Source organism: Perca flavescens, chromosome 12, assembly GCF_004354835.1.
Source record: "Perca flavescens isolate YP-PL-M2 chromosome 12, PFLA_1.0, whole genome shotgun sequence".
NCBI lineage: Eukaryota > Metazoa > Chordata > Actinopteri > Perciformes > Percidae > Perca > Perca flavescens.
Genome location: NC_041342.1, coordinates 18,413,025 through 18,440,557, shown reverse-complemented (window position 1 = coordinate 18,440,557; position 27,533 = coordinate 18,413,025). Strand labels below are relative to the sequence as shown.

Sequence of the window (27,533 nt, the reverse complement as noted above, 5' to 3'; positions counted from 1 at the left end):
TTGTAGAATAAAATAAAAAAGGGGGAGAAATTTGAGGAGAGAGGGGAAATGTCTCATTTAAAAAAGTACAAAAAAATAGCCATTGATTTGATCTGTTGTAGCCAGTCCATGTGGATTATTCTGATTAGCAGGGTTCCCCGAGCTTAACGTACCAGCACCAATCTGCACAGTTGGACACTTTCCCAAACATTGATTCTCCGGGTACGCAAGGGACAACCCTCTATTTCAGAAAACATTTTCTTCTTGCACATACAGATATACCGCAGTGGCTGTGGACTAGTTTGCATCTTTCTCTGCAGCCTCATCAAGGCTTTTCCCTGTGTTGAAGTTCTTGGTTGCCCCAAGCTTGGCTCTCCTCTGATGTACCTCTGTACAACGCCAGAGTTTGCCCCCAAATCCACCAGACTAGAGGTTGTCTCCTGGCTGGTACTGTGGCTCTGTGGCTGTGAAGTAGTCTTCCAAAAAGGACTGGATGTATTCAAAGGTCGGCCTTTCGTCTGGCTCCTTCTTCCAGCAGTGCCTCATCATCTCATGAAGGGACTCGGGGCAGCCCTGGGGGCAGGGCATGCGGTAACCACGTTCTACCTGCTCAAGCACCTCTCGATTTACCATACCTGGAAAAAAAAAAAAAAAAAACACAAAGAAATATGGTTTAAATCGACAAAATGCACTGCATTTGTATAGCGTATCTTTAGATTTGTTCTTAAAACACCTGCGTTAAAGAAGAAAAAAAAAACACCCTAGGTGGAACATGGGTCATTATTTCCCCTAATACTTGTAGTCAATATCGAGATTAAAACCCATACAGGGCAAAAACATTGTTAGTATTTTGTAGAAATAAAATGTAAATTGTTACAGTGATCTCTGGCTAAAATACTCTAATAGATCACATAAGACAAGATTCTACAAAAGCCAGACAGTGCTGCTTCATCTTCTGGCCTTACCCTGCCCTACTAGAGCACCAGAGTTGTGGATTCCTTCCCAAAAGAGGAAGACCGTGATCCTGAACCCTTTGACACAGTGTTAAAAACAGCTCCACGGGGGAGCTGAACAGCAGCTAAAAAGAGGTTATGACACAGAGTCAGTGGTATGGTCACAACCGCATCCTCCGCCTCTCCACTCCATCACCCCCTCCATCTCTCGGTGGGAGAGTGGGGATCAGATTATCTCACACTTGGGGAGAGGAAAGGCCCAGAGCGACTGCTGAGACCAGGATATGGTGGCGGTGGTATGTCGGATGCTGAGGTGTTTGCGTGATTTATGTCTTGGATCGCAAAGCCTTAGCTCTAATAACATGCCTGTCATATATCTGAGTGACTGTATGTATCTATAAATACACACACAAACCAAGGTTATTATAGTTTTGCATTTGTCATTAGTTTTTATATTTTTATTTCATTTTGACTTTTTGTTTAAAGCGGGTTTGCTAGTTTAGTTTATTTTTTGAAAATGCTTAGTTTTAGTGTTTTCGACATGCTGCCTGGCCCTGTACCCATACATCCATGCCCTGTAACGTTACCGGGGTTAGCTTCTGTTTTGGGCAAAGGAGGCTTTGCGTTCTCCTTTACCTTGGTAAGGTAAGCTAGGTTAGCCTCTCCTTGTACGCGCTTCTCAAATGTACTTTCAAATTCGTGGGATTTTTCCCTTTAAAAACTTAAAAACATTTTTTAAAACATATTTTACCGCCATGATGCCATACGAGGGGCCCGGACTATGTTGTGTTCAATTTGACATGAAATGTCGGAATTTCTGGGTTCCCAGTCGGAAACTATAATAAAATATGGTCGGAAGTGTCAACTCTGAAAAATATAACGTTATTTGCTCTACGAAAGACATTGACAAAGATGAAAGCTAAGGACATTTACTTGATTATTTTATTTTAGTTAGTTTTGCAAACAGACATTACAGTTTTAGTTTGTTATCGTTTTTTTGTAATTTGTAATTTTTTTAAATTTTTATTTCAGTTTATGACAATGTTTTTTCCCCACCTGGTTTTTGTTTGTTTTCGTTAACAATTATAACCTTGACACAGACTAAATAAGAAAAAAAAGCCCATGCTTGGTACATGGTCTTGGTATACCTGCCTCATACTGCTTCTACAACAGCATAGAAATAGAGCTCCCCAAAAAGACTGCAGCACAGCGGGACAAGAGCCACAAATTTCTGGTGAGTCATACTAAAATTATAAGAAGGAAAAAAGAGGGGGTTCAGCCTCCACGATTTGCAGCTCTGCAGTGAATAATTAGACCGAACGGTTTGCACTGGAACCAAGAGGGCCACGGGAGCCAGATGGACCTTTACAAGAGATGGTGGTTAAGTCTGCCATATGGCACGCTCTGTAATCAGTGCCAGTGGAACCCTGTGTCAACCCCAGACACACTGCAGCACTGCTCTCAACCAGCAGGGGTCAGAAATGAGGTGGCAGACAACAGGAAGAGGGATATCATATATAAGAGTAAGTGGTACTTTCCCATGCACTGATAAGTCATTAGACATCTGCCGTTGACTCATATCAGCTATATATAGTAATGTATTCTGATCTACATGTGTGAGAATATACTATTAAAAGCTTTAGATGATGATGATGAGTAGCATATCAGAATTATCCCGAGGCAAAAACTTGAAAACATGAGCAACAAAATGATGAGGAACTTTAAAACCAGAAAACGACAGCCTCCAAAGTTAAAATGAAAAAGGCACAAAAGGAAGGAAGACATAAAAACACATTTCTGACAAGCACGTATCTGTGTAGCTCTTATCGTTACCTGGGTATGGTACTCTGCCCTTGGTCACCAGTTCAGTCAGTAGTATACCAAACGACCAGACGTCTGATTTGATAGTGAAGCGGCCGTACAGAGCAGCTTCAGGGGCCGTCCACTTGATGGGAAATTTAGCTCCTGGAAAAAGGAAAGAAAGAGTCAAGCAGGAGGAATAGGCTTTGAAATGATCGATATGACTCGGGCTAAACCATTATTTTCATTTTTGATCTTCTGGCTATTTTCTCAAATAATAGTTTGGTCTTTAAAATAGTGAAAAAGCAGCAAATCCTCACATTTGATTTCTGAAAACAGAGAACGTTTGGTATTTTTGCTTAATGAAAAGACCAAAATAATTAACCGATTATTGATGATGAATCTTCTGATGATTGACTAATTGATTAATCAGTAAATGAGTAAAGCACTGTGGCTTAAATAGACAGAATATATAATAAAATAAATGTGTCTTACACTTCAGTTCAAGTATGTATCAAATGTTAAATCATTGTCATTATTGATTAATCTGCTGATTCTCATTTTGATTAATCAAATCAATAGTTTTGGTCTACAAAAGGTCAGTAAATAGTAAGAAAATAGCAATTTCTCCAAGACATGAAATATTTAAATGACTATCCAGCCAACACTTCACAAGTCAAAGATATTCTGTTTTTTTCACTAAAGATTAATAAGTGAGAAAATGGAACAAGAGAATATTTGGCATTTCTGCTTTAAAAACGTTGAACAGTTTTAGCTATAAAACCAGTGTTATAGTCATGGTAAGAGATAAACTGAAGGTCCAGAGTAGGCGTTAAGGGTTTAGAATGAATTTCTAGTCTATTTATAGCCAATGCAAGTCCTCACAAATGCAGACACAAGTGTGTCTAGTCCCACACACACACACACACACACACACACACACACACACACACACACACACACACACACACACACACACACACACACACACACACACACACACACACACACACACACACACACACACACACACACACACACACACACACACACACACACACACACACACACACACACACACACACACACACACACACACACACACACACACACACACACACACACCCCTACCTTGTCGGGCAGTGTACTCGTTGTCCTCAATGAGCCGAGCCAGGCCAAAGTCGGCGATCTTACACACCAAGTTATCAGCCACCAGGATGTTGGCAGCTCTCAGGTCCCTGTGGATGTAGTTCATCCTCTCAATGAAGGCCATGCCATCTGCGATCTGGGACGGGATTGGACAGACAGAGAGAGAGAGAGAGAGGGAAGGAGGGAGAAACAAAGAGAAAAATGGCATCAGTATGCAACCAAAGCAAACAGTCAAGGAATGAGAATTTTGCAAATGAAAAGATTAGGATCAAATCTCACTTTTGAATAATACTAATTGATAGGGGTTACGGTGAGTTGTGATTCTAAGAAATATACACTTCATCAGGTTTTCTGCAGGTTTCAACAAGTCAAATTTAAGACTTTTTAAGACCTTTATGAATGAAATTTAAGACCAATATAACGACCTTAAACGAATGCGAAATGCAGTCACAAATGTACATGCAAAGTAAATAAATGTATTCAAATTGAATAAAAGCAACAGAGTAATAATAATCTGTTCATATACAGCAAATTATATTTGGACTATCGAAAGGAAGAACTACAACGCCACAGAATAAAAAAAAGTAGCATTAGAGGTAGTGTTACATGGACGTAGGAAAATGAAGACCAGTTTAAAACTATTTAAGATCTAGAAGACAATACTTCAGCAAATTTAAGACTTTTTAAGGCCTCAAAATTCTGATTTTGAAATTTTAGACCTTTTTTTATAGACTTTTTAAAGACCCCGCGGAAACCCTGTTCACTGATCCAAGATTTGACCCAGATAATGAGAAAAAAAGAATTATATTAAATTAAGGTGCTACAATAACACATCTTTAACACAACTATCCAGCATCTCCTCACGCTGGCTGTCAACTCAGAGGCATCTTGAGGTTCCAACCCGCCTCAGTGTAATTGGAAACACTTTTCCACTCTGCTGACGGAGCCTGGGAGCGTGGAGAGGCGAATTAAGAGCAGATCACTGTAGGTGACTGAACCAGCGAGCTTAAGTGGTCTCTGGTGAGCAGTGTTTAAGTGCTACAGTTTAAGTGCTACAGTGGCAGTTAAGTGGTGGAGAACGAGGGGAGGCACATACAGTGGGATAAGGAGGAAGAGACGAGGACGGGGAGAGATGTCGGGTAGGATATTAAATAAATATGACAGCCAGATGAAGAACAAACTGAAACCGTTTGAATATTGCACTGAATATTTGACTAATACACACCTACACACACGACTGGAAAGTTGCTCACATTGATCTCTTTTGGTTTTATTTCTGATGTATGAAAATGCTTTCGCCGCACAGAGTTAAAACATCAGCTGGGCAGTTAAGAGGTAAAGGGAGTTTCACACGCTGTGTTTTGAGCCTACCTGTGCAGCCATGTCCACCAGCTGGGGCAGCTTCAGATATCTACCATCTCCTTCCTTCAGGAAGTCCAGTAAACTACCTGTCAGAGTTTAGAAGAGTCACGCAGAATCAATACATCTGTCTGGACAGTGTGTAAACACAACGTAAAAATAAAGGCAGCATCAGTTGAGACAAGAGTTTGGTGTGAGAAAATGCATAAATAACCAAAACCACTTGAAGGCAACATGACTGCAAAGGACCTAAGAGGCTTTTCTTCATTAGTTCAGTTATAGTATGTTGGTTTCTATTGGTCACACAGACCAATAAAGTTTTACGACTACTCATAATAAGAGTCATAATCAGTCACTCATTTACATTACAAGAGGTTACAGATTCTTGCTACATTACAGTAATGCCCCAAATACAGACTTTTCCTGTTATGTACATATTTTACCACAGATGATTTAAGAGGACAGTTGATCATGTTTTGAGTGGTTACATTTAAAAGCTACTACATATTTACCAAACAAATTTGTTGGGAACAAAGTTTCAGACTTATTACTGCACAGTGAAGCTCCAACAAGTGAAGTAACAAAAAGCAAAACACATTTCTGAGTGGAGGGGGACTTTAAGATCATAAAGAAAACTGGATGAACAACAAAGTATCAAACCCCTTAATTTAAGGGTGGTTGTCTTGGAGTTGGTGGGTTTGTCCCCGAGTGAATAAAGCTTTAAACATACTTTCCACTTCCGCAGACTACCACTTACCGGTCTAGAGGTGCATACGCAACCAACTGGACCGAAGTGTGGAACAACTGGAGCAAGCACAGCAGGCGCGCTGTGTGTACAGTCGCAGCGACCACTTTTTTGGGACGCTTGGACCCTCATGGACGTGGGCAGGTGACGACATTCACTTCATGCTGAATGAACCGGACCGGAAAGCTTAAATGTGTATACTGAATGCAAATCTCACTCTACGAATACAATAGTGATCCAGTCTATAGATCTCTTATCTTTGGTGTCCGTACATTGTAGCACCTGTAGCCTGATTCAGTTTATATCATCGTTTTGAAGCCTACATTTTCAGATTTTAAGTTACAAGTGCCCTTGTGTCTTTTTTTTTCCCCTAAGTGTGTCTACATATGACTTGTGCTTATTCTTGATTTCTGGTTTGTGAGTTTGACCGGTCCTTACCTTTGCCCATAAATTCAGTTACAATGTATATGGGCTCCTCAGACACAACGGCATAGAGAGGCACCAGTTTGTCGTGTCGGAGTTTCTTCATGATCTGAGCCTCCTGCAGGAAGGCCTCTGGGGACATGGTGCCTGGCTTCAGGGTCTTAATAGCCACCTTAGTAGTGCCATTCCATGTGCCTGAAGGAAAACATAATAAAAACCGAATGATCACTTGTGTTTGAAATAAACCAATGTTTGTGCAGCTTGTAAGGTATTTTTGAAGAAATAATTCATCTATTGCAATTTATTAAGTGACACATACTGTAATACCTAAACACTGAAGGTACATTTAAGACTTTTTGACCCCTTTTAAGTGATTAAAAAGTCAATCCTAAAATCAGCCGCCGTGCCAGTGATCTCTGGCAGCGTTCCCTTGTGTAAAGAGCAGCTCAGGAGAGAAAGAACACGACAGCTTAAATAATCAGCCACTTCCTGGTTGAGAGCCACTTACTCACGCCCTGCTTGCATTCAATGAGCTGAGGCAGGAGATCTACTGCTTCCGTCATAAGGCTGACCTTCATAAATGAATTGCACTGAACAAACTACACGCACACACACACAAGCTGGAGGACAAAGTAGGGCAATGATCATATCTAATAATAATAATAATAATAATAATAATAATAATAATAATGATGAGGTGGCGAGAACATAGGAGAACTGAGGTCAAATAGCACAAGCCAACAGCAATAAATAAAAAAAATAAAAAAAAGTTGAATAAATGCATGAATGGGATTTTCGGTAAAAAGTTGTAGCTACGCAGAAAAACCATCAAGAATTAATAGTGCAGGGAGAGAGAGGGAGGGATTGCACAGCCGAGGACTGCAGGTCGAGGCTTGCTGCAGGCCAGGCTTAATGAAAGACTGAGTGATGAAAGAAGAGAGTCGTGTTCACTCAAAAGCCCCCGTCTCACATGCAGGCCAGGGAACTGAAGCGTAGGAGGTGACCTGTGATTACTGAGCTCTGTGTGTGTTTTGACATGCTGTGTTGGCCATTTGTAGGTGTTTGCTTGCTTAACAGTAACGTATTAACTGGCATTGCACACCATGCATGTGCTCCTGCAAGGCACAACGGTGTGTGAATTTGTTTGTCTGTGTCTTTGAGACAGAGAGGGAACCGGTTGAGTGACTGGTGTGTGTGTGTGTGTGTGTGTGTGTGTGTGTGTGTGTGTGTGTGTGTGTGTGTGTGTGTGTGTGTGTGTGTGTGTGTGTGTGTGTGTGTGTGTGTGTGTGTGTGTGTGTGTCTGTGTCTGTGTCTGTGTGTGCCAACTGCAATCAGCATTTACATCAGTATATGGGCCAGTGAGGCAGCAAGACAAGCTCTTTACCAAGGTCTGTCCCACTCAACTTTAAGCAAAAATGAATTCTATAAACTAAATCAGTTTATATATACCTATGCATGTACTGCTTCTGAGTTGTTTCACATTAAAATTACATCAGTTATAAATAATTTACAGCAGATGCTTTGTATCTGTATGTAAGCCCTAATGGCTGTGTGAGTATATGTCCGTGCAGTTGTTTATACTCTTTACTAATTCATGATCAGTGTTTGCGTCAAACAAATACTACAGAGGGTATTCGTGCATGCGTGTGATGCTGACATAGGAAGGCCGTGGACTCATCCCAGTGCATCCTGGCAGGACTACATAAGGCTTTCCATATACTAAGTTGTGCTGACAGATTTCACACAAATCTGACTCAACCTGTATCCTCTTCATGAAGCTTTTACTCCGTAAGGATTGAATTTCACAGCAGAGACTCTTTCATTTTCTGTTTCTGTGGAATTAAAAGAGGAACTCAAACATAAATGCTAAAGACCATTAAGGCATTAGATAGACCAAAAAAATTATTAATTAAACAAGAAAGAATTCTGAAGATTAATCGCTAATTAAAATAATCATCCATTCCTGCTCGGCTAGAGTATAAAATGGACCTACAACAAAGATGCAGCATGGTGTGCAGTCAGACGTTAAAGGTGCTTTAAGCGATGTCACGCGTTTTTTAGGCTACATTTTTTGTCACACACAGCAAACATCTCCTCACTATCCGCGAGCTGCCTGTCCCCTGAACACAATGTAAAAAAAAAACCGCGGTCTCTGTAGACAGCCCAGGCTCCACAAACGGCAACAAAAACAAACCGCGCCAACCTGCACCACAAAACATAAACAGTGTTCCAGTCAATAACTGACAAGAATGATTTGGGGGTGGGGGTTGACGGGATGAGGAGGGTCGAGCTAGCCTCCGTTTTGTTTGAAAATACTTCGAACCTGAACAAGAAGTGACATCACCCAACATCGCTTAGAGCACCTTTAAGACAGGAGTGAATGGTACATATACTGTGCTATCCCATAAGTTACCTGTATTGAAATACTTTCCAGTAAGCTACTGATGGCGCAAGTAGTCACTATGCCACAAAGCATCCAGCACCAATTATTTCCAGAGGCTATGCAAATGAATACTGCTTTCTGGTGTGACCAGGCACCAAAAAAAAAAAAAAAACACAAAAAAAGACTAAATGATAGAAACATTTGTTAGGAGTGGGTTCTGTGGCGCCACAGTTCCTTCATAAACCACTTCACAAGACAATATGCATGTGTGTGTGGTTTTGAAACATATACTGCCGTGATGCTCGCTTACCCATCCAGACTTCTCCGAAGCAGCCCTGGCCAAGTTTGATCTCCAGTCGGAGGGACTCTCGTGGGATTTCCCAAGCATCCTTAGCTAGTCCCTGAGTCTGAGGCTTCACTGTGGGGCACACAGTTGTCAGCCTGTAGCACAGACCATCTGCATGTTCTGGACAGGAACAGACATGTAAAGACACACAGAGAGGCGGGAGGAACAGAGAGAGAATGAGCTTTAAATTGGAGCTTGTTAGCAATCAGCCTGCGTGTCGTGTTAGGTACATACACAGTCGTAGCAGTAAGCAGAGCCATGCTACAGCAAATGGAGTGCAAACGTGATGAATAAAATATCATGTCGCCATATGACACCCACAAACATCATACAACATACAATCAAACCGCAATGAAGCAAATGCACAGAACACTTGACCCGTCATTTCCACAGAATAATCTTTTTTTTTTTATGCTCTGTTCCAGAAATAATCAAATCAGAAATTTCACCATAGTGACACGAACCGTGCGAAGTTCATTTAATTTTAATTGCAGCGAGAAAGCAAAAAGATCAGCTGTTTTGGTGTTGAAGCCTTTTCAGGTACAGTGAGAGCCTAATGCAGCTGACAGCATGGAGGTCATAAGGAGTAGAGATGGTCCGATACCATTTTTTGCTTCCCGATACGGATACCGATTCCGATACCTGAACGCATCGGCCGATACAGAGTACCGATCCGTTACCAGTGTGTCATATATTTTATTATGTTTTAACAACTCTATACTACTATCCCTGTATGGATGGGATATAATTTCTATCTTTGTTGTCTGTCTGGCTCAGGTTAAACTCTTTGTAAAAAACATGAACAAACACAAACAATGAATGCCACAGAACTTTCTTTAATTATCCAGTTTGACAGTCAGTTATAACGGAAAAAGATTTTCTTTAGGGCTTTATTACATGGTATCGGATCGGTGCGTAAACTCCAGTACTTACCGATGCCTGTGTTTTAGGCAGTATCAGAACATCCCTAGGGTAATCGGATACTGGTATCGGTATCGGACCATCTCTAATAAAGAGCAAGCTTACCTCCCCTTTTTCTGCTTTACCCGCCCAGAGAATTTGGCCCACCCATGAGAGAGAGACATCATGGCTTGCAAACGAGCAAAGTAGCAGTTGGTCAAGGCCACACCCCCACCCTCCACCTTGTCCCCCCTCCTCAATAGTTACAGACACAGAAATGTGACATCCTAAGGAAAGCTCATTGTAGGACTGACTCTAGTGGCTGTAATTCTGCACCAAGGCTGAATTTTGGGAAAGAGACAGTAATAGGGGACCACTAAGGTCTATAAAAAAGCATCCAAAGAGCACCATATCATGGGACCTTTAAATTGCTACACTTAGTGGAATACAAAGGAGTCAATTACTGCAGTTAGTGAATTACATGAATTATGTGGAAGTGAGCCGGGCAGGGTTAACAACACAAGACCTAAAATCAAACGCTAAAGACTCTCATACACATCCTCTTGTTTATGGATTTTGCTTTTGGGAGTTTAACTGTATTTGTTTACCTCATCCAGATGCATTCTTGTGACAGTCTTAGGGTTTTTTAGGAACAGCTGCCTGCCTATCAATATTGTGGAGATTACAGCATGCTTAAGACGGTTTTATATTCATGTCTCTTTTGGCTTAAGTCTCGCATGGTTGGGCTTTTTTTTTTTTTTTTTTTTTTTTTTTTTAGGGACTTTGACATGATTGCTGAGCTGCGACTGTGTCAGTTAAAGCACTGCTTCAGAATCACGACCAAAAAAAAAAAAAAAAAAAAAAAAAAAAAAAAAAAAAGACCCTCTGTATCCCAAAATTATTATAATTACCATTGGCATGTTTGTCCTGAAAACACATTCCAAACATGAGTCAAAAAAGAAGAAAAAACAATTGTTCCAAGTGAGAGCAGCTGTCCAGTTGTAAACAACAATTTGTCTAAAAGCTTCCGGTGGACGCGGTGCATACCTGTGTAGTGTTTCACCAGCTTCTGTAGTGCCTCAAACTGGGCCCGAGTGGTGATGTAATAACCACCGTTGTCCAGCTTTCGGATCTTGTAGTGTTTGACGTTGTCTCCCTTCACCTCATCCCAGTCCCGGATAGACAGAGAGTAGGCACCTTTAAGATCCACAGAAAGGAAGTTAGATTGTGGTTCATAGCAACCGGAACTCACTTAAATCTGCAATGCATCTCAGGCTTTTATTCTACATAACAGATAAATATAAAAAAAAAAAAAAAACACTGAACTCCTAACCTACATTTTACAACAGTTTTCTTCCATTAAAATGAACATATGGCTGCAATAAAAACCAAATCCACGGCTCGCACAAGCGCAAATAAAGAAAAAAAGCTTTAATCATTTCCCTTATGGATCAAAACAGCATCATTATCGCTACAGTCTTGCTTTCAAGAAATAAATGCTTTTACCTTTGGTCGTCTCGCTCTCTCGTGCTAAGAAAGTGCCCCGCTGGTTCCCTGGAAGCAATAAGAGACGCTCAGCGTCTTTGCGGCCCATTTTACCAAAGTACCATCTGCAAGAAGAGAGACAGTCAGATAGTCAGACACAGGAGGAGCTCTCGATGCGATATACTGGACACGTAGGATTTTCTTATTCATGTAATAGGAATATGGCACTGGTGGTGTGATATATTTAGATGTTGGTTATTTGGAAATTCTCTGGCTTTATATGAATCATATAAATCCTGTCTGTTAAATCGTCAAGTTAAACATCAATAACAGATGAACAGGAAAATAATGTTGAATGATGTTAGTCAGTTAACATCAGGAATCTGTATATGTGATTCATATGTGGTTACCTTCAAAGTCAGACAGAGGTAATTAAATAGCTTAAAGTCTCATTTAAGTCAAATTAATTTAGACCATGCTATGATAATTACAGCTTATTATTAACTCTGCTCCAAGCCAAACGTCTTCAGCTTGTTCCATTACATATAAGGGCTATTACTACTATGAATAAAAAGGAACATTAGCTTGTGGCTGTAAACAATCTTAAAAATCCAGATTTTCGGTTTCTTCTTTTTTTCAGTAGTAGTAAGAATTTAGAGTAGTAGTCATTTTCAAGACATCGTTACAAGTTCTCACATGTCGAATTGTCTCACCTGACAGGAACATTTCTTTTTCCCAGATCAAATTTGAACCAACAATTCTAAACACTGATCACTTGTACTCACTCTATTAGACCAAAGGCAGAGATAGCTAGATGGTTTATATCATTGTTTTTAATAGCTTAAAACATCTACTATTAGTAAACTGGCTGTCAGCCAATGAGAAACCAGGCCACAACTGTCTAAAAGCAGGGCTGTCCCCTAACGTTCCTGTCACACCGGATGAACAGCAACGAGGAGGCCACCGACAATACAGGGCTCCATTGTTTAGACTTGTTGGTACATGATGGGTTAGTCACAATGTGTGACCGCCCAGCCGCATGATGGCTTCTTAATCAGAAGAGAACTAACTGAACAGGGTGAGAAACATGAAAGGAATGTAAAAAGGAGAAAATAAAAGTGAAACAAGAAAACGATAGGTGAGCTCTTACTCTTCAGCCTGTATGGAGTCGGCTGGAGCCACGTAGTTACTGGGAATGTAACCTTTCTGTCCGGTGTTGATGGAGCGAGCCTCCCACCAGTCGCCTTCCCTGAATAGAGAGCAAGTTAGAAATCAGAAACACACAAAGACACGATTAAAAAAATAAATAACACCTACTCTAAAAAGAATACTGCAGGTATAAAAGTATACAAAGACAGAAAAGTAACAAGGTCGTATTACGAGTCATTTAACCACGTCAGGAATCTAAGTCATCACATCGGGGTAGTGGTTTATAAGCAGTGGAGGAAGACATATGTAGATCCTTCAAGTAAAAAGAACCAATATCACAATGTTAAAACACTCTATTACAAGTAAAATGTTTTTTTTTCCTCTTTGGGTTATATAATAGGCATTTTATAAGCCTGGCAAGCGGTTTTAATGCAAAATCTTAAAGTATCTAGTAACTACAGCTAAGGTATAAGCACTTCAAAATGTACTTAACTACAGTACTTGAGTAAATGTTACTTTCCCCCACTCACGTCAAGTAATTGTAAATGAATTGAAATAGAAAATGATGATAAATGCTTATAGATATCTGGCACAGTGGTAAAGTAAAATTACTTTAAAAAGGTGCTCAAAAACATCTTGTGATATGGGCTTTATTTCCACTGTTTCAAACTTTCAGGAACATAAGGCTAATAGAAAAATTCACATGGTGCTTTTTTGTAATAAACAAGCTCTATTTTTTAATGCAGTCTGTCACCTAATTCAAAGTACAAAAAGAAATTTATTTTTATTGTTACATAAGCCACCCAGCAGCTCCCTTGGGCTGTATGTATCACTGTCGGAAAGAAATTTCCCATTTCATTATAATGTATTGTTATTGCCTTCATTTCTGTTCTTGAAATAAATGGCATACTATATTTATTGTACAACAAAAAAAAAAAAAAGAAAAAAAATTAATACAAAGCTAAGTTTCGCATTTGTTTGTTGTTGTTTACAACAGTATTCTATTAAAGAGGGGAATTAAAGTTAATAAGCAATGACAGAGAAAAACTAACTAATTCCATAAAAATGTAATGAGTTGGACCTTCAGCCATATTTTCAGTGAACTGTTGATGTCAAATTCTGTAAGTATTGGCAACACATTAATCGATTTTATTATGTGCATTGCTTGTATTTTACTAAATAAGGGAAGAGTGGTATGTTTTACACTGCAACCCAAATGCAAAACCCTGAACTAGAGGAATGATCTATGGCAGGAGAAAAGCGCTGGGGACTAAACAGATGGCCCATTAGAGGAACCCATTAACCCAGACAGATTTCTGCCTCAATATCAGACCTGAATACGAGGGATTACACACACACGCACACGCACGGAGTTTGCCAGTGTAAAAAGTAAATGTACTCACGTGTTGTTGATAATCTGGAAACGATCCCCTTTTTTGAACGACAGATCATCAGACGTCCTTGCCTCATAGTCGTACAGCGCTACGAAAAATGTAACGCCACCTGCAAGCAAGAGAGACCAAGCGTTAGAGGAGTGCATATATACGTACGATAGCTAGTTAATCCCAGAGCCGCTGTCAGATTTCTTTAATCAAGCCTTTTTTGAAAAGGTTACACAACAAATGAAAACAGCACCATCAAGTTTTGACCTTCAAATAAAGAAGACAAAATGCTCATTTTGATTTTCCTACTGTCTTCCTTTTACAATATTTCATATTTGAGTCAAGGTCTCATCGAGTTGAACAAACACACTGATAAACAATTACTCTAATACAATTCATAACTTTATCAAAAAATACAACTATTTTTTGTTTAAAATACCCCTTTATTATTATCATTATATTATCATCATTTTGAAATATCCCACTTCCTGCCCCTTAGAGCCTGGATTAAAAATACAACCAGCACAGTTGATGTCTTTGTGGTCGGATGTGAAAGAGTGCAGAGAGACAACAGGACCCCAATAGGTTTATCTTGAGGAGGAAATTGAGCGGGCAGGATTAGATCTACAGCAGGTGGCAGTCCAGAGAGAGCGAGACAGTGACTGAGGGAAGTGTGTGTGCCTGAGTGTATGCGCTTTGGAAGAAAACATTATCCTTTGTTGTTCATTGCATAATTTACCCATCCAATCTATGATGTATTAACCACCTGAAATGGGAATGACTCTTGGTCATTGTTCGTGTCACCAAGAGTCATTTCATCACCAACAATTCCATTATCGAAAAGCCTTTTGAAGCAAATTATTGTTGAAAATAAAAACGTGTGCATGACTGAATCCATTACATTCGGTGCATCTAATTGTTTTCTTTGGCTCCAGAGACGCAATGCCCACTACACTTCTTTCCCATATTACAGACCTATTTTGGGTTTCTCCTTGGCCTTGATGTTTTGGCTGATTCATTTCAAATGTCTAATTTGCATAACATCTGCTGCTCATAAGGTCCTGTGCATGACAAATGCTCAGTGAGTTTATTCTCAAGTTGTACACTGATTTACACATATTGACAACAGAAGGAAAAGTTGGTAATGGCAGATGGAAATGTTTCAAAAGTATTGGATTCTATTAAAATCCTCTTTTTCATCTCCGTTTCTTCTTCCCTTGTTCCTGGTCCCATCTGTCTCCCTCTGAAAGCTAAAATCTTCTCCACAAACTGACCTGTGATGACACCAGGGAAGGGACTGCTCACAGCCACGGAGGTGAAGGAGGTGGAGGCCCCGCCAAAGGGCGTCATGACTGAAGACGCCCCACCAAATGGCGTGAGGGCGGCGGCATGACTGTTGTAGCTGTTGTTGTGTGTCTTCATAGCTGGTGAATGACCCATCAGGGTGGGGTCAGGCCCGTAGTGGCCCAGGTGGGCATTGATCTGCGTGGCATTGGAGTTGTCGGGTCGGTACTTCAGCGCCGGCCCCTTGTCCTCTTTACTCCTGACGCAACCCATCGTCAAGCCTGCGGGGAGGAGAAGGAAAAGGAAGATTGGATCAACTGGAGTTTGATCTTCAAATTGCAGTTTGAGTTTGGCTGCATTTACATTGATTAAGCCATGTGAAGTGTCTACTGTCACAGTTAATGACTTGAATGTAACTTTAACACAAATTGGGGTTATGGATTGTGATAAACTGTATAAAAAAATCAACTGTAAATGCAACCTAACATACAAAACTTCTCTGGAAGAGATTAGATACACATTTAAGACCAAAACTACAAACTGTGACTGCAGGGTGAACCAAGCAAAGAAATGCGTGCAAATCAAGCAGGATGGTAATTTCAGACAGCAAAAATCTGCCAGAAATATTTGTGAATGGGAAACAATGAGTGGCTCACTGATAATATTGTGAATGCAACTGGCTGACTCTTGTAGGTGGATAGAAGAACTGGATGTAATTGGGAGATTTTGATACAAGATTTGTAAAAGGCGGCTAAAACAGATGATTGAAACCTGAGACTAGACAGCACACACACCAACATACGCAGTTTTTTGTAGTATTGAATTAGGGGTGTGCAAAAAAAAAAAAAAAAAAAAAAAAAAAAAAAAAAAAAGAAAATCGTGATTCAAACTCTACTGATTCAACATTGATTCATAGAATGTAATTTTTTTTTCGTTTTGTAGGCGTGTATACCATTGTCCTGAAATGAGTTTAGCTCGCCATTCCTATAGATGGTGCTGCGTCGAATTCCCACTGACGCCTGGGCACTCGTCATAATCAAAAGAAGAACCAACGCACTCTTTCAATGCTCTAAACTCCCACGAACTCTGAACGAAAAGCTCTTTTTATTTAACAGTTTTATTTTATACTTGAATTACATGTATAAAGCTGGCCAAAGTTTTTATTTTTGTATGAAGACAAAGTAATATCAAACTACATTTCATTTGTTGCGTTTCTTTTCTTTTAAATTGTATGTCTACTGCAATCACATGGGAAAAGTAACTACATTTACATACTGTGAATCTTCGGTAATCGTTTTTGAATCGAAAATCGATTCTGAATCAAAAAAATAAAAAATTTAAATCGTGACATTTTCTGAATCGTGCACCCCTAGTATTGAACAATGACTTAAACAATGAACGGCAGGTAGACTATGATTCAAGTGGTGTCACTGGGTAGCCTGCAAAATCCTGTAACAACACAAATTATATATCTTGTTTCTTTATGTTGCTGTACAAATACAGAGAAAGATATCCCCAAAAAATGGGTTATTTGCTATTTTATAGTGCAATTTGGTATTATAAAAAGGGCAACAAATTTTTTTGTAAGTTTACAAAAGATGGTGGATCGAGATCCATGGGCAACAAGGACCCTTACAGATCTGGAGGTGAAGAGTGACCAAACTATTTTACAGTTTGTTCGGTTTAAATCATTAATTCTCTTTCTATGTCATGTTGACAGTGCCGATTCCATTTGTAAAAATCAAACATGTTTAAAATGTTCAAATGTGTAAATTCATGTGTACGTTAGTAACCAAACCTAAACCTCGTGAGCCCATGCTTCGTCATGGGGTCGTCATGGGGGCTGAGAGCTTGTGTCACAAATGGAGTAATAATAATTATGATATTGTACATACTGGCCTGGAGCCTTTTCTCCATCCAGAAAACTAATGAATGACCTCACATGACTTCACAAGTCCCCACAAAAGCATGTCAAGCTAGATCCTGTTACAGCCTATGGCCATTTCAGCTCCTCCTCAACTCCCTGTGATCACACTATCAGTGACACAGATTTGTGAGGGGCAAAAAGCCCATCGGTGTTAAGAGTCAGTGCTTTCTCCTCCTGAGCTTAATGATATAGGAGACTCTCTTGCTGTGTGTGTGTGTGTGTGTGTGTGTGTGTGTGTGTGTGTGCGCGGGCTACATCAAGGACAAAGACCAAATGACTTCCATAAACAAAAGGAGAAAAAAAGGTTTTGGCTCAGTTAGCATTCTTTGGAAAGAAATTATCTTTATGAGATTATTTATTGATTATGAAAAGGAGTACATTTTTGGGATGTCCTCACAAGAATGGTATCTGGTGACAGACAAATGCATGTCAGCTTATGAGTGTATAAGTATGTCTGTGTGTTGTCATGAGTTGACAGCATCACCTACAAAGCCTGCTCTGTTTATTGATTTCTCTGTCACCTTTGGCCTCTTTGTCAAGTGGTTCTGTGCATATGTGTCTTTCCAACTGTACACAATAAAACAAGCTTCCAGTGTATAACAGAGGGACACTTCAGCCCAAGACTGATCCACTCTCAATGACTCATATGCTGGCATTTGTAAACTGTTATGACATAGTTTTAAGAACCTGTCAGTAACAGGTCACGTATTGGTATTGGCAACAGTAGCAAAGGTGTGTGCTCCTGTCATTCAGATGGAAGGCCAACAAAGCCAAGACAGAAAACAAAAAGGCAAGACAAACAGAATACAGAGGGCAGCCTTTAGGCCCCAGTGGCTATTCATTAAAAGGTGTTAAACCACACACAATGCAGGTGTGTGTGTGTGTGAATATGTCCATATTTCTGTGAATTACAAAGTTTCAGCACAGTCTAATAAGCCTTGTGTTTTGGTTTTTAGCTTTATTGTGTTATCTTGAGACATGCACACATATTGGATGTTGTTGGATGTTTGAGTGCATCTGCATATTTAGTTTTTGCTTGATTTTGTCACATGGTTTGAGAACATTGACATCTTTAGGCAACGCCAGTACTTTATTTTAATTTAAATTGACTACATCTGTGTGGACGTGTTCCAGGCATTTATATTCTGCCTAAGTAAAACCTATTTCAGAACTTTTTGTAGAGCTACTTTTTGATGCGTTTTTCAGTGATTTTGTCTTCTGGACTCTGATTTGTTCCTGACATTAGCTGCTTGAGCAGCTTTAGCTTCTCAGACTGATATGACAAGTTAATTCACATCCCAAAGAGATGAGATTTCCAATACAGACTCCCTCCCTCTATGAATTGTAAAGGATGTATCGATTTGGCAGTTGAGGACGTAATCCCCTGGTGAAGAAAGTAGTTTTTTCAGCCTCTGCTGGCAGAACAGCCTTGAGGGTCAACAATCAATGTATGGATATACTTATATGAGATGGATTGTCTATTGACTTCCTCCCATGAAAAAAACAGTATAGACTGAAAGCCAATGCTGAGGCAGTGGAAATAAACAGTATGATGAATGACTGGGTGAGAAGGATGGATGGAGATGAATTATCATTCAAGAAAACAGATAGAGACAGATTGATGCTGCAGTCGATTCATCGTTTAAAAAGCAAATGACTAATCAACTCAACTCAGCTGACATGTTTTTATTCTTTGTGTAGTTGTTCAGTCACTTACAGTATTTTTGTATTTAACTCCATGATAAGCAGACAGCAACATCTTTTACATTAAACACTTCTTACATGCCAGATACAAAATTTAAGTGAAGTGGGTGAATATGAAATTATATTATCTTGAACAAATACAAGTACAGTCAGTCAGTCCAACTTGTGTAAATTGGCCAGCTATTTAGTCCATTTAGACAAATGATGGCCTTTTTTGGAAACCATACACTTTCCATAGGATTGTTACCACAAACAGGATAAGCAATAACAGCATGGGAGCCTTGTGAGCATGGCAACATTAATTGCCCTGGCAATTTGTTAATGTCGGTTAATATATGCAATGCATCATGAAACATGTCTGCAGTTTTGTGAGACAGAGAAACACTTACAGTATACTGCTGGAAAGAGCAATGCAGTTTGTGTAAAATGACTTATAGACTAATTTCTCAGTTCTCTATATCTTGATCAACAAAATATATAAGGCATAGCTAAGATTTTATAGGTTCTCATTTTAGTACAGGAAATGTATAGTCTGGCTATCACCAGATCAAGCTCAATCTTTTAAGATTGAACATTAGTCTGGGGAGTCTGCTCTGTATTTTCTCTGCACAAGAGGCGTGATCAAATATCAAAATTGTGATTTATTAAAAACTCAAAAAAGGACACCATCAATAGAAAGCAATTAGAAGTTATTGTTTTTTAATGAAATAACTCACTTTTCTTGCATCTAGAGAGCCCAAAACTGCTAATGCTTTAAGAACTAGGGAGCATAAATAAAAAGGAGATTGAATAATGACTGTCCTCCCGATTCTATAAATCGAGTCCATACCAGATTCCAAAATCAGCGAAGTCATCTTTTTAAATTATCTAAATTTTTTAGGTTCTAGTAAAAAGTTCTTTCTAAAGTAGAACCCATTTTAAATAACAAATGTACTTTCCCACTTTAAAACCACCCATGAAGAATTGTGCTCTGAGAAGAAGAGAAATGGCCACCTCTCCAAAGAAAGCCTTTCGATTTATTCTTTTGTCAGTCTCATCTACCTTTTGTTATGGACAAAGAGAAAGTACCTTGTGGTGCTCCCCCCACAGAGCACCAGCACACTCACAATCCCCTGAACTATACAATCCTATACACATGCTAACACTGGGCAGCACAAATGCTTATCAGGGCACAGACACACAGTTCTTACATTTGTGGAGCCAGAAATCCCAATAATCAATCAAACCAAGTGGTCCAATTAAATATTCAAAACAACCAGATGCCTCTGTAGACACTAAAGCGTTCAGTAGGCTCGCCGTTCCTGATCTGTCGCACGACATTGTGACATCATGGGAGGCTAATGAGGAAAGGCTACCGACTTTGCTATTTCTACAGACTAGAAGAAGAAGAAAAAAAAGGTAAACAATGGCAGAACTGGCAGCAGCATTGACGTCAATGTTTCGATTGGATGACCTACTTCGTTGGATCAAGCCTTTCATTCACCATAAAAGAACTCCTCTTAACCCAGTAAGTTTACAAGAGAGACTTGCAGTCACTCTGGGAGTCCTGGCATCCGGTTCCCCTCAAACTCATGCTTCCCGTTTCTGCTTTGTCGTGCGCCGCTGAAAAAAATAGAGTGGCGCGCCAGCGAGATCTACGTCATTTTGACGTCACATTGGCGCACAACAGGTCGGGAACGGCGACTGTAAAGAGGCCTTAACAGTTAACTTTATGCAAACAACCTAACAGAATGTCAATGACACACATTTTTAGCATGGGATTCCTCAGTTTGTATCCACCACCCCCAGTCCTGGTCTATCCTCTATTGAGTATTTCATTTAGATTTAACTGTCCTCAAATTACATGTTTTAGTCCTGGGAAAGAAAAGCTGTCCATGAAAAGCTGAGAAATAAGAGTGAATCTTGTGTGAAACAATTTCCAAAACTAGACAGCTCAAATCGACCCCATAGCAAATCAAATTACAGGCATATTATTCTATCCTCTCTCAGATGGTTTCCTGAATGAATGCCCTGTTATATAGGCAATGAGATTAGCTGGAAGAAATGTGTTGTGCTTTTGGTGGCTCCAAGGGAACACAGTAAATACTGCTTCAAGCTCATACAGAGATGTGGGTCAAGGGATTTAATGACCAAATGTAAAATTGCTTTTTAACATCTATTAAAAAACTAAAAAAAAGGTGCAATGTCTAATTCCTGGCCACACCAAAACATAGGGGGCAGCATTTCACATTGTGCAAGAATTGCATGATTATGATACTGTACAAAGATTGGGTACAGTTACACACGCAATAAAATTGCAATGTCCTCCAAAATGTAGTTGATATTCTGCATTTACGAGACTGTTGCAATGGAGGGTTTCCTGCAGTCTAGCTCCATCCCGGCGGAGATTATTCACTCTGTGGAGCTCACAGGGACCAAGAGCCAGTGATGGAAGAGGAAGCAGGAGTGAGGCGAGTAAGTGTGAATCCAGGCTAGGCCAAGAATGGCTCTGCATAAACCTGCTGTACCTAGCGTCTTTCTCACCAACGCCCGCTCTCTCGTCAACAAGCAGGGCGACATGAGACTGCTGGATACCAACTACCACGTGAATGGTAATAACGGAGACCTGGCTGCACAAAACCATCCCAGACTTTAGCTGTGGAGCTAGCGGACTGCACACCCAACTCTGCATCGCCGCCTGTGCTTTCTCTCTCCTAGGCTTTTGATCTCTGTGCGCTCCGCTGAGCGGGTAATCTCCGCCGGGAGTGAGCAAGAATATCAGGGGACCTGTCCATTGCAAAAGTCTTGTAAACGCAGAATCTCAGATTGGGTGTGCTGCATCGTTGGCAGGGTAGTCTAAATCCACAACCTTCCACTTACATAGCCGCTGGAAATTTCGCCTTATGTCCTTCTTTTTGGCTGGATGTCCATTACCTTACGCTTTCTTTGTGTTGGAATTTTAAACTCCAGTCGATTTATGAGGACTATGGTTAACTGCTCCTCAGATCTCTGCAGGGTAAATCCAGACAGCTAGCTAGACTATCTGTCCAACATAAGTTCTGTTGCATGACTAAAACAACTTTTGAATGTACACATCTTCCACCAAAACAAGTTCCTTCCCGAATGAACAACAAAGTGCAACATTATGAATGTCTGCCAGAAAGACTGTCTGAACATGTGCTTTCTTAGCTCCATATTAAAAGGAAAAACAATAAACAATTGACACTGACGAGGTCGACCAACACATCTTAAGAAACACTTCTCTAGTATAACACGGCCCTTCCACTTAGGTAAATTTATACCAAAATGGGTTAGGGCCAACTCACATCTGTAAGAGTCTAATTTATTTGTATAACCCAGTTATTCAGTAAGACTTTTACAGGCATGCATTGTACGAAGAATTGACATCCCTCTTAAAACAAAATTCAGCATTTAATACTGGCATTCCAAGAGGAACAATGGGTGCAAAACAGAAGAAAAAAAATCAGTGAAAGTCAGTGAAAAGTTTTTATAGAAAAACATGGTAGTAGTGTAAATAAAAGGAAAATCCCACATTATACACCAATGAGCCAATCTCCATGTACTCCATCAAGAGTCCCTCTATATTATTACTGATAATGAAGGGGTGTATAAACAGGATGTTGCTGACTACCGTGAAGTTTGTGTAGTGTATTGATCAAGCATGACGCAGCTCTGAACTCTTGTTAACCATTTTAACTAATTAGATAAGACGCAAAGCCGAGTGTTCTGGGAGAGGCTCTTCCACCTTCGAGCCACTGCCCTGTGTAACCTTTGCGGTCACTTAGGACAAAACTGAAACACTCGTAAAAGGTTGTATATTCAGTAACTATATTTCATGATTATTAAATGTCCAGTTAGACTTTAGAGCCTAAGGATGGGTATGAAACTTCAATACTTTTTGGTACTGGCATGAACCCAACAGTAAAGGTCTTCTTTATGTATTCTATGATCAGATAGGTCTAGATTTAAAATCAAAACTTTGCTAGTTTTTTATCATTATATTTAGACAAAGTTCCTCTATGGCTGCATAGCTGTACTAGCCTCTTTGGGTTGAAAGCTATAAGCGAGTATTCAGACCAAAAACATTGGTGGGAGCTTGTTGGTATGAGACATAAAATACAATCAAGAAAAGTCCAGTGGCAGTAATAGATTAATATGTTTAAAGGCTTCTCAAACTCATAAACACTGCATAACTATTTTTGTAATACTCAGAGGCAGGATTTTACGAAGGCGGAAACTATTTTATAAGCACTTTGCCGGATAACGTCACGTTGCCAGGTTCAACTGTGCCGATTTTCCGGTTGTGCAGAAAAACGCTGAACCTAGCTCAACTTTCGCTGAAGCACAATAAGCTGCTCAGAATCAGATCAGAACATGCAAGCACACCACCCGTTTACATCGTAATCTTTCTAATGAAAGATAAAAGTGTGTCTCTCTGTGCCTTTGCATTGTACTCATCGTCTGATCGGTACCTGAAGCAACACGCCCCCCACCAACCCAGCCACTTGCATTTTTTTTTTTTTTTTTTTATTTAAACGCAGGGCTATTTTCGGTCTCAACGTCCACCATGTCTGTTGAACCTCATGTTGAACCCTGACCACATTCAACGTCCCAGCTGGGTTTGGTCAGGTGTGGTCTGTTGTACTGTGACCACACCCAGCTGTGATGTAGCGTGGTACTACAGTGCCACGCTACATCACCGCTCCACAGGGTGAAGAAAAGGCATGTTGTTGCAACTAGTTGGCAGGGAAGGCCAGATCTATATCTCAGAGTTTCAGTACCATTTTGGGATCGGTATTGAAACTCAAGTATTGTATCAGCAGTAGTATCACAGCTTTTTTTAAATGATACTCAGCCCTATTAGAGGAAAACACATTAAAGTAGTGAAAAGCAGGGCTGAAACAATGTTCATACAAAACATTTGACTGATAAATCATTTAGGCTGTAAAAGAAGTTGGTGAAAGATGCATCCCAATTTCATAGAGCAAAAAGGTAACACAATCCTCAAATGTTGTTTTGTCCGACAAACAAAACCAATGTCCAAAAGTCTTCAAAGTACAACGATATTAACCTGAGAAAAGCCGCCAATCCTCACATTTGAGAAGCTGAAACCACTGAATAGTTACTCACTACAATGTTGTTTTCTATTGATCATTTCAGCACTACAAGAAGACCATCAGGTTACTATTGAGCATTTCTTTACTTGTTTTAGGCAAATGTCCACAAGTTGAACTTGCTCATGCTATGAAAGACACATCCATTGCACTAAAAGCCTGAAAGCTAAGTTGACAGACTTGCTCTGTAAAAACTGGCCGCAATCACATTGAGATGTGGCGGTACCAAGGTCTGCAAACCACTACTGAAGCATAACTCCGTAATTGCCCTGGCACACTCTCTGAGGCGGAGCTCGTCTTATCTTCGGGCAGCCTGCCATCTTTGCCAATCATAGTGAGTGGAGGTGGCTGGCGGGGGGGGGGAAGAGAGGAACTTCCTTCCGACTCCATTCATGCCATTGAGGCCACCTGCTGTGCTGGTCAATGGCTGGAGTGAAGCTGGGAGAGAGAAAGGGCCATCTTCAAGCTCTAAAATAGAATTGCTCTTCTTGTTCTGTGCCCACATTGTGACTGAGGATATCTGGAATCTTGGTTTGTTCAGTTTGCTAACATGTGATTGATTGGAAGCTTCAAATCTGCAAACTGTGATGATACTGTAGTCTCATTTGTGCCATGAGGACACTTGAAGAGTATGCGAGGATCCTTAATGACTGCAGTTAAACTCAAGTCCCCTGAACCCGAGCCAGCACCACCTGTTAGCACTACTCACTCCTCTGCCAACAGCCCTCTCCTTTCCAGCTGTGTGTGTGTGTGTGTGTGTGTGTGTGTGTGTGTGTGTGTGTGTGTGTGTGTGCGACACGGCTGTCCAGCCAACTGGGTCTGTACAGGGATTACCGTGGAGGAGGATTACTGTGGCACCAGAGTACCCACAACAGACACATGCACAATCAGGGACAGTGACGATATGAACACACACACACAAAAATCAGGGACAGTGACGATATGAACACACACGCACGCACGCACGCCCGCCCGCCCCCACACACACACTCCTGTAAATTATATCTTCTTACACACATGAATTTTGTGGTGTGTGTAAATCTGGGAACTACAGTTGCACCACCACAATAAAAGCATGCAAGAACAGACTTGGAAAGTACTGCAAAATGCTTAAATTACAGAGGATTTGACATTTTGGAAGGTCTGTTGTAACACAGCATAGTCTTGCAATAAAGGCCTATAACAGCTGAAGCCTGCAGCAGCTGATTGTGTGAAAGTAAATAGAGATTGGGCGAGGCAGAACGAATGGACTAAGTGGCTACAATTAGTTATGTGAAAAGAAACTCTACAACACAATTGAAATGAGCCTATACAAGTTACAAAAGAGATATTTGAATTGTTATTATGTTTATTCCATGGCTAAAACGGTGCAAATGCAGCAATTTAGCATTGTCCAGGACGGGTTGGGAGTCTTTTCTCATTGTTTTCTTCTCCCATCGAATGGTAGGAGCAAATAATCCTCAAGAGTCCTGGTTCAGGATTAACAATGAAACAGACTTTTATAACATTGTAACACACCGAGAAAACTCTCCTGATCTCTTTCCCCAACTTTCTCCTAAGTGTCAGGCCCTGCTCACTCACTTCCAAGACAAAATGCGACTTTTTTTTGACGAGCACTTCTTACCTTAAAAGCGACCTTTGCAGTGTTGTACTTCGGCTACATGCGTCCTGTGATCTTTTTTTTTCACTACACGTTTTTATTTCACGTCGACGATGTAAAGAAGTGGAAACAGCCGAGAGAAGCAGTCTCTAACGTTGAATCTCAGTCTTCCGTCCGTCCCATACCGATTAACTACTTCACCAACCCAAAGTCCTCCGCCGGGATCCTTGATATTCCTTTCAAACGAGAACACACCGCCCGTTGACAAAGGGAGCGTAATATGGCGGAGTAAGAGCCAAAGAAAGCAGTTAAAAATCCAGAAATCACCGCCTGCTGATGGGTCAGCGTTGCCCTGAAAGACACACAACAATAGCCGGACTAGTGCCGACGAGGCCAAAGAAGCAATAATGCTGCGTTCAGGTACTCAGAATAGACGCGTACATCCGGGTTTCCCAGTTCAATTGATCCTTTAAACACTGATTAACACAGAGGCTCCAAACTTGTTTGGCTTGTGATCCCTTAAAACAAAGCAATCAAAGCAATCTGTACTTGTGAACCCCGTCATCAGTTGTATATGTTTACCTGTTGACCAATTTAACCAAACTTTACAGCAAATGGAAGATAGAAGTAGGCCTGTGTAATGTTGATCAACTGATCAATTCAGCTCTAGTAGGCTATACATTACTTTGTGCATGGATACTTTGAAATACAGTGGCATAGTAAAAAACATAAGCACTACGCTTTGTAATTGATGTTTCTTTTTATTATCTGTCTAAAACAATTCAGTTATACTTCACCAATAACGTCTCCAGAACTTAGGTTTCTAAGAAAATTCGGGCTTCTTATTTTATAGGTTCGTGGCGGCATGTTCTATTATTTCCGATAACACTTTAACGTCACATCATCTCCTATTGAATTGTTTTCCCTTGTGCCCAATATGGCCGACTTCACTGCTCAGATTGGGGACAAAGTCCACCATTTGGCTCAGCACCAAATAGATAAACTGTTCTCAATATTACACTCAAATCACGTTTAAATGTTTTTTAAATATTATAATATTAGACATAAATAGCGACGTTGTATCGTGCCGTTTAACCTTTGAACCTTACTCGCAATGTGCATCTTTGTCATCTGGCGCCCTCTAGGTTGTAGGCCTATAAAAGAATGAATGGGACTAGGCTTCATATTTACTTATACCTCTATTAAATTAAATATAGTCTGGCAGTTTACACATAGTGTATGCTGGCATATTTAACTTCCTGTCAGTCCCAAGTCCAACACATTTCCAAAGGGAAATAGAGTGGGCCTGGGCATATATTATTGCTATGGACAGTTATATGATAATACAAATTGAAAAAAAAAAAAACTAAGGGGGGTAGGTTTTTGAGAGGGGGAGGGTCATGTTTAGATTGCATCTTTGTATGAGCAAAAATCATGACCGCAATACTATAGCTCTGCAGGTATATATATATATATATATATATATATATATATATAAATATAAAGACATTATGCTGAGATTTAGTTTGAAGTGATTTGCTGACCTCTACTGACTTTGACTGCATGGTGCGCAGGCAGCTCTGCAAAAAAGCACACACACTTTCAAAAATAGTAGATTGCTTGGCCTGTGGTATTGTGCTTGCTGCTTTCTTGAGAACCATTATACCCTAAAACTACCAGAACGCCCCCAAAGCAATTTAACCATATACTGCTGACTTACTTTGTTTAATAGTTTTACTATAGAAAAAAAGTTTTGAGTACTTCTTCTACCACTGCTAATACCAACATTACCAGTTAGTCGATATCCTCGACATTCCACTTCCGGGATTGCTCCGGTGCAGCAGGAAATTA

At 40.2% G+C, this 27,533-nt stretch overlaps 1 protein-coding gene across 1 annotated transcript; it reads right to left on the bottom strand.

The window, feature by feature from the left end:
* Positions 1-98: 98 nt before the first annotated feature.
* Positions 99-26,096, bottom strand: yes1 (YES proto-oncogene 1, Src family tyrosine kinase). The gene is made up of 12 exons (XM_028592638.1): positions 25,707-26,096; positions 15,328-15,618; positions 14,075-14,174; positions 12,673-12,771; positions 11,544-11,647; positions 11,085-11,234; positions 9,102-9,257; positions 6,424-6,603; positions 5,253-5,329; positions 3,864-4,017; positions 2,766-2,897; positions 99-614 (listed from the first exon to the last, which is right to left on the bottom strand). The coding sequence occupies exons 2-12, from the start codon at positions 15,608-15,610 to the stop codon at positions 406-408; spliced, it is 1,644 nt and encodes a 547-aa protein (XP_028448439.1). The 5' UTR covers positions 15,611-15,618; positions 25,707-26,096; the 3' UTR covers positions 99-405.
* Between the last annotated feature and the right edge of the window lie 1,437 nt (positions 26,097-27,533).

Excerpts from the sequence above, each read along its gene's own strand:
- yes1 (XM_028592638.1), bottom strand. The coding sequence starts at position 15,610 with ATGGGTTGCGTCAGGAGTAAAGAGGACAAGGGGCCGGCGCTGAAGTAC. Across the intron at positions 11,235-11,543 it reads AGAGAGCGAGACGACCAAAG|GTGCCTACTCTCTGTCTATC; the intron begins GTAAAAGCATTT and ends TGGATCTTAAAG. Across the intron at positions 2,898-3,863 it reads CGAGTACACTGCCCGACAAG|GAGCTAAATTTCCCATCAAG; the intron begins GTAGGGGTGTGT and ends TCCTTTTTCCAG.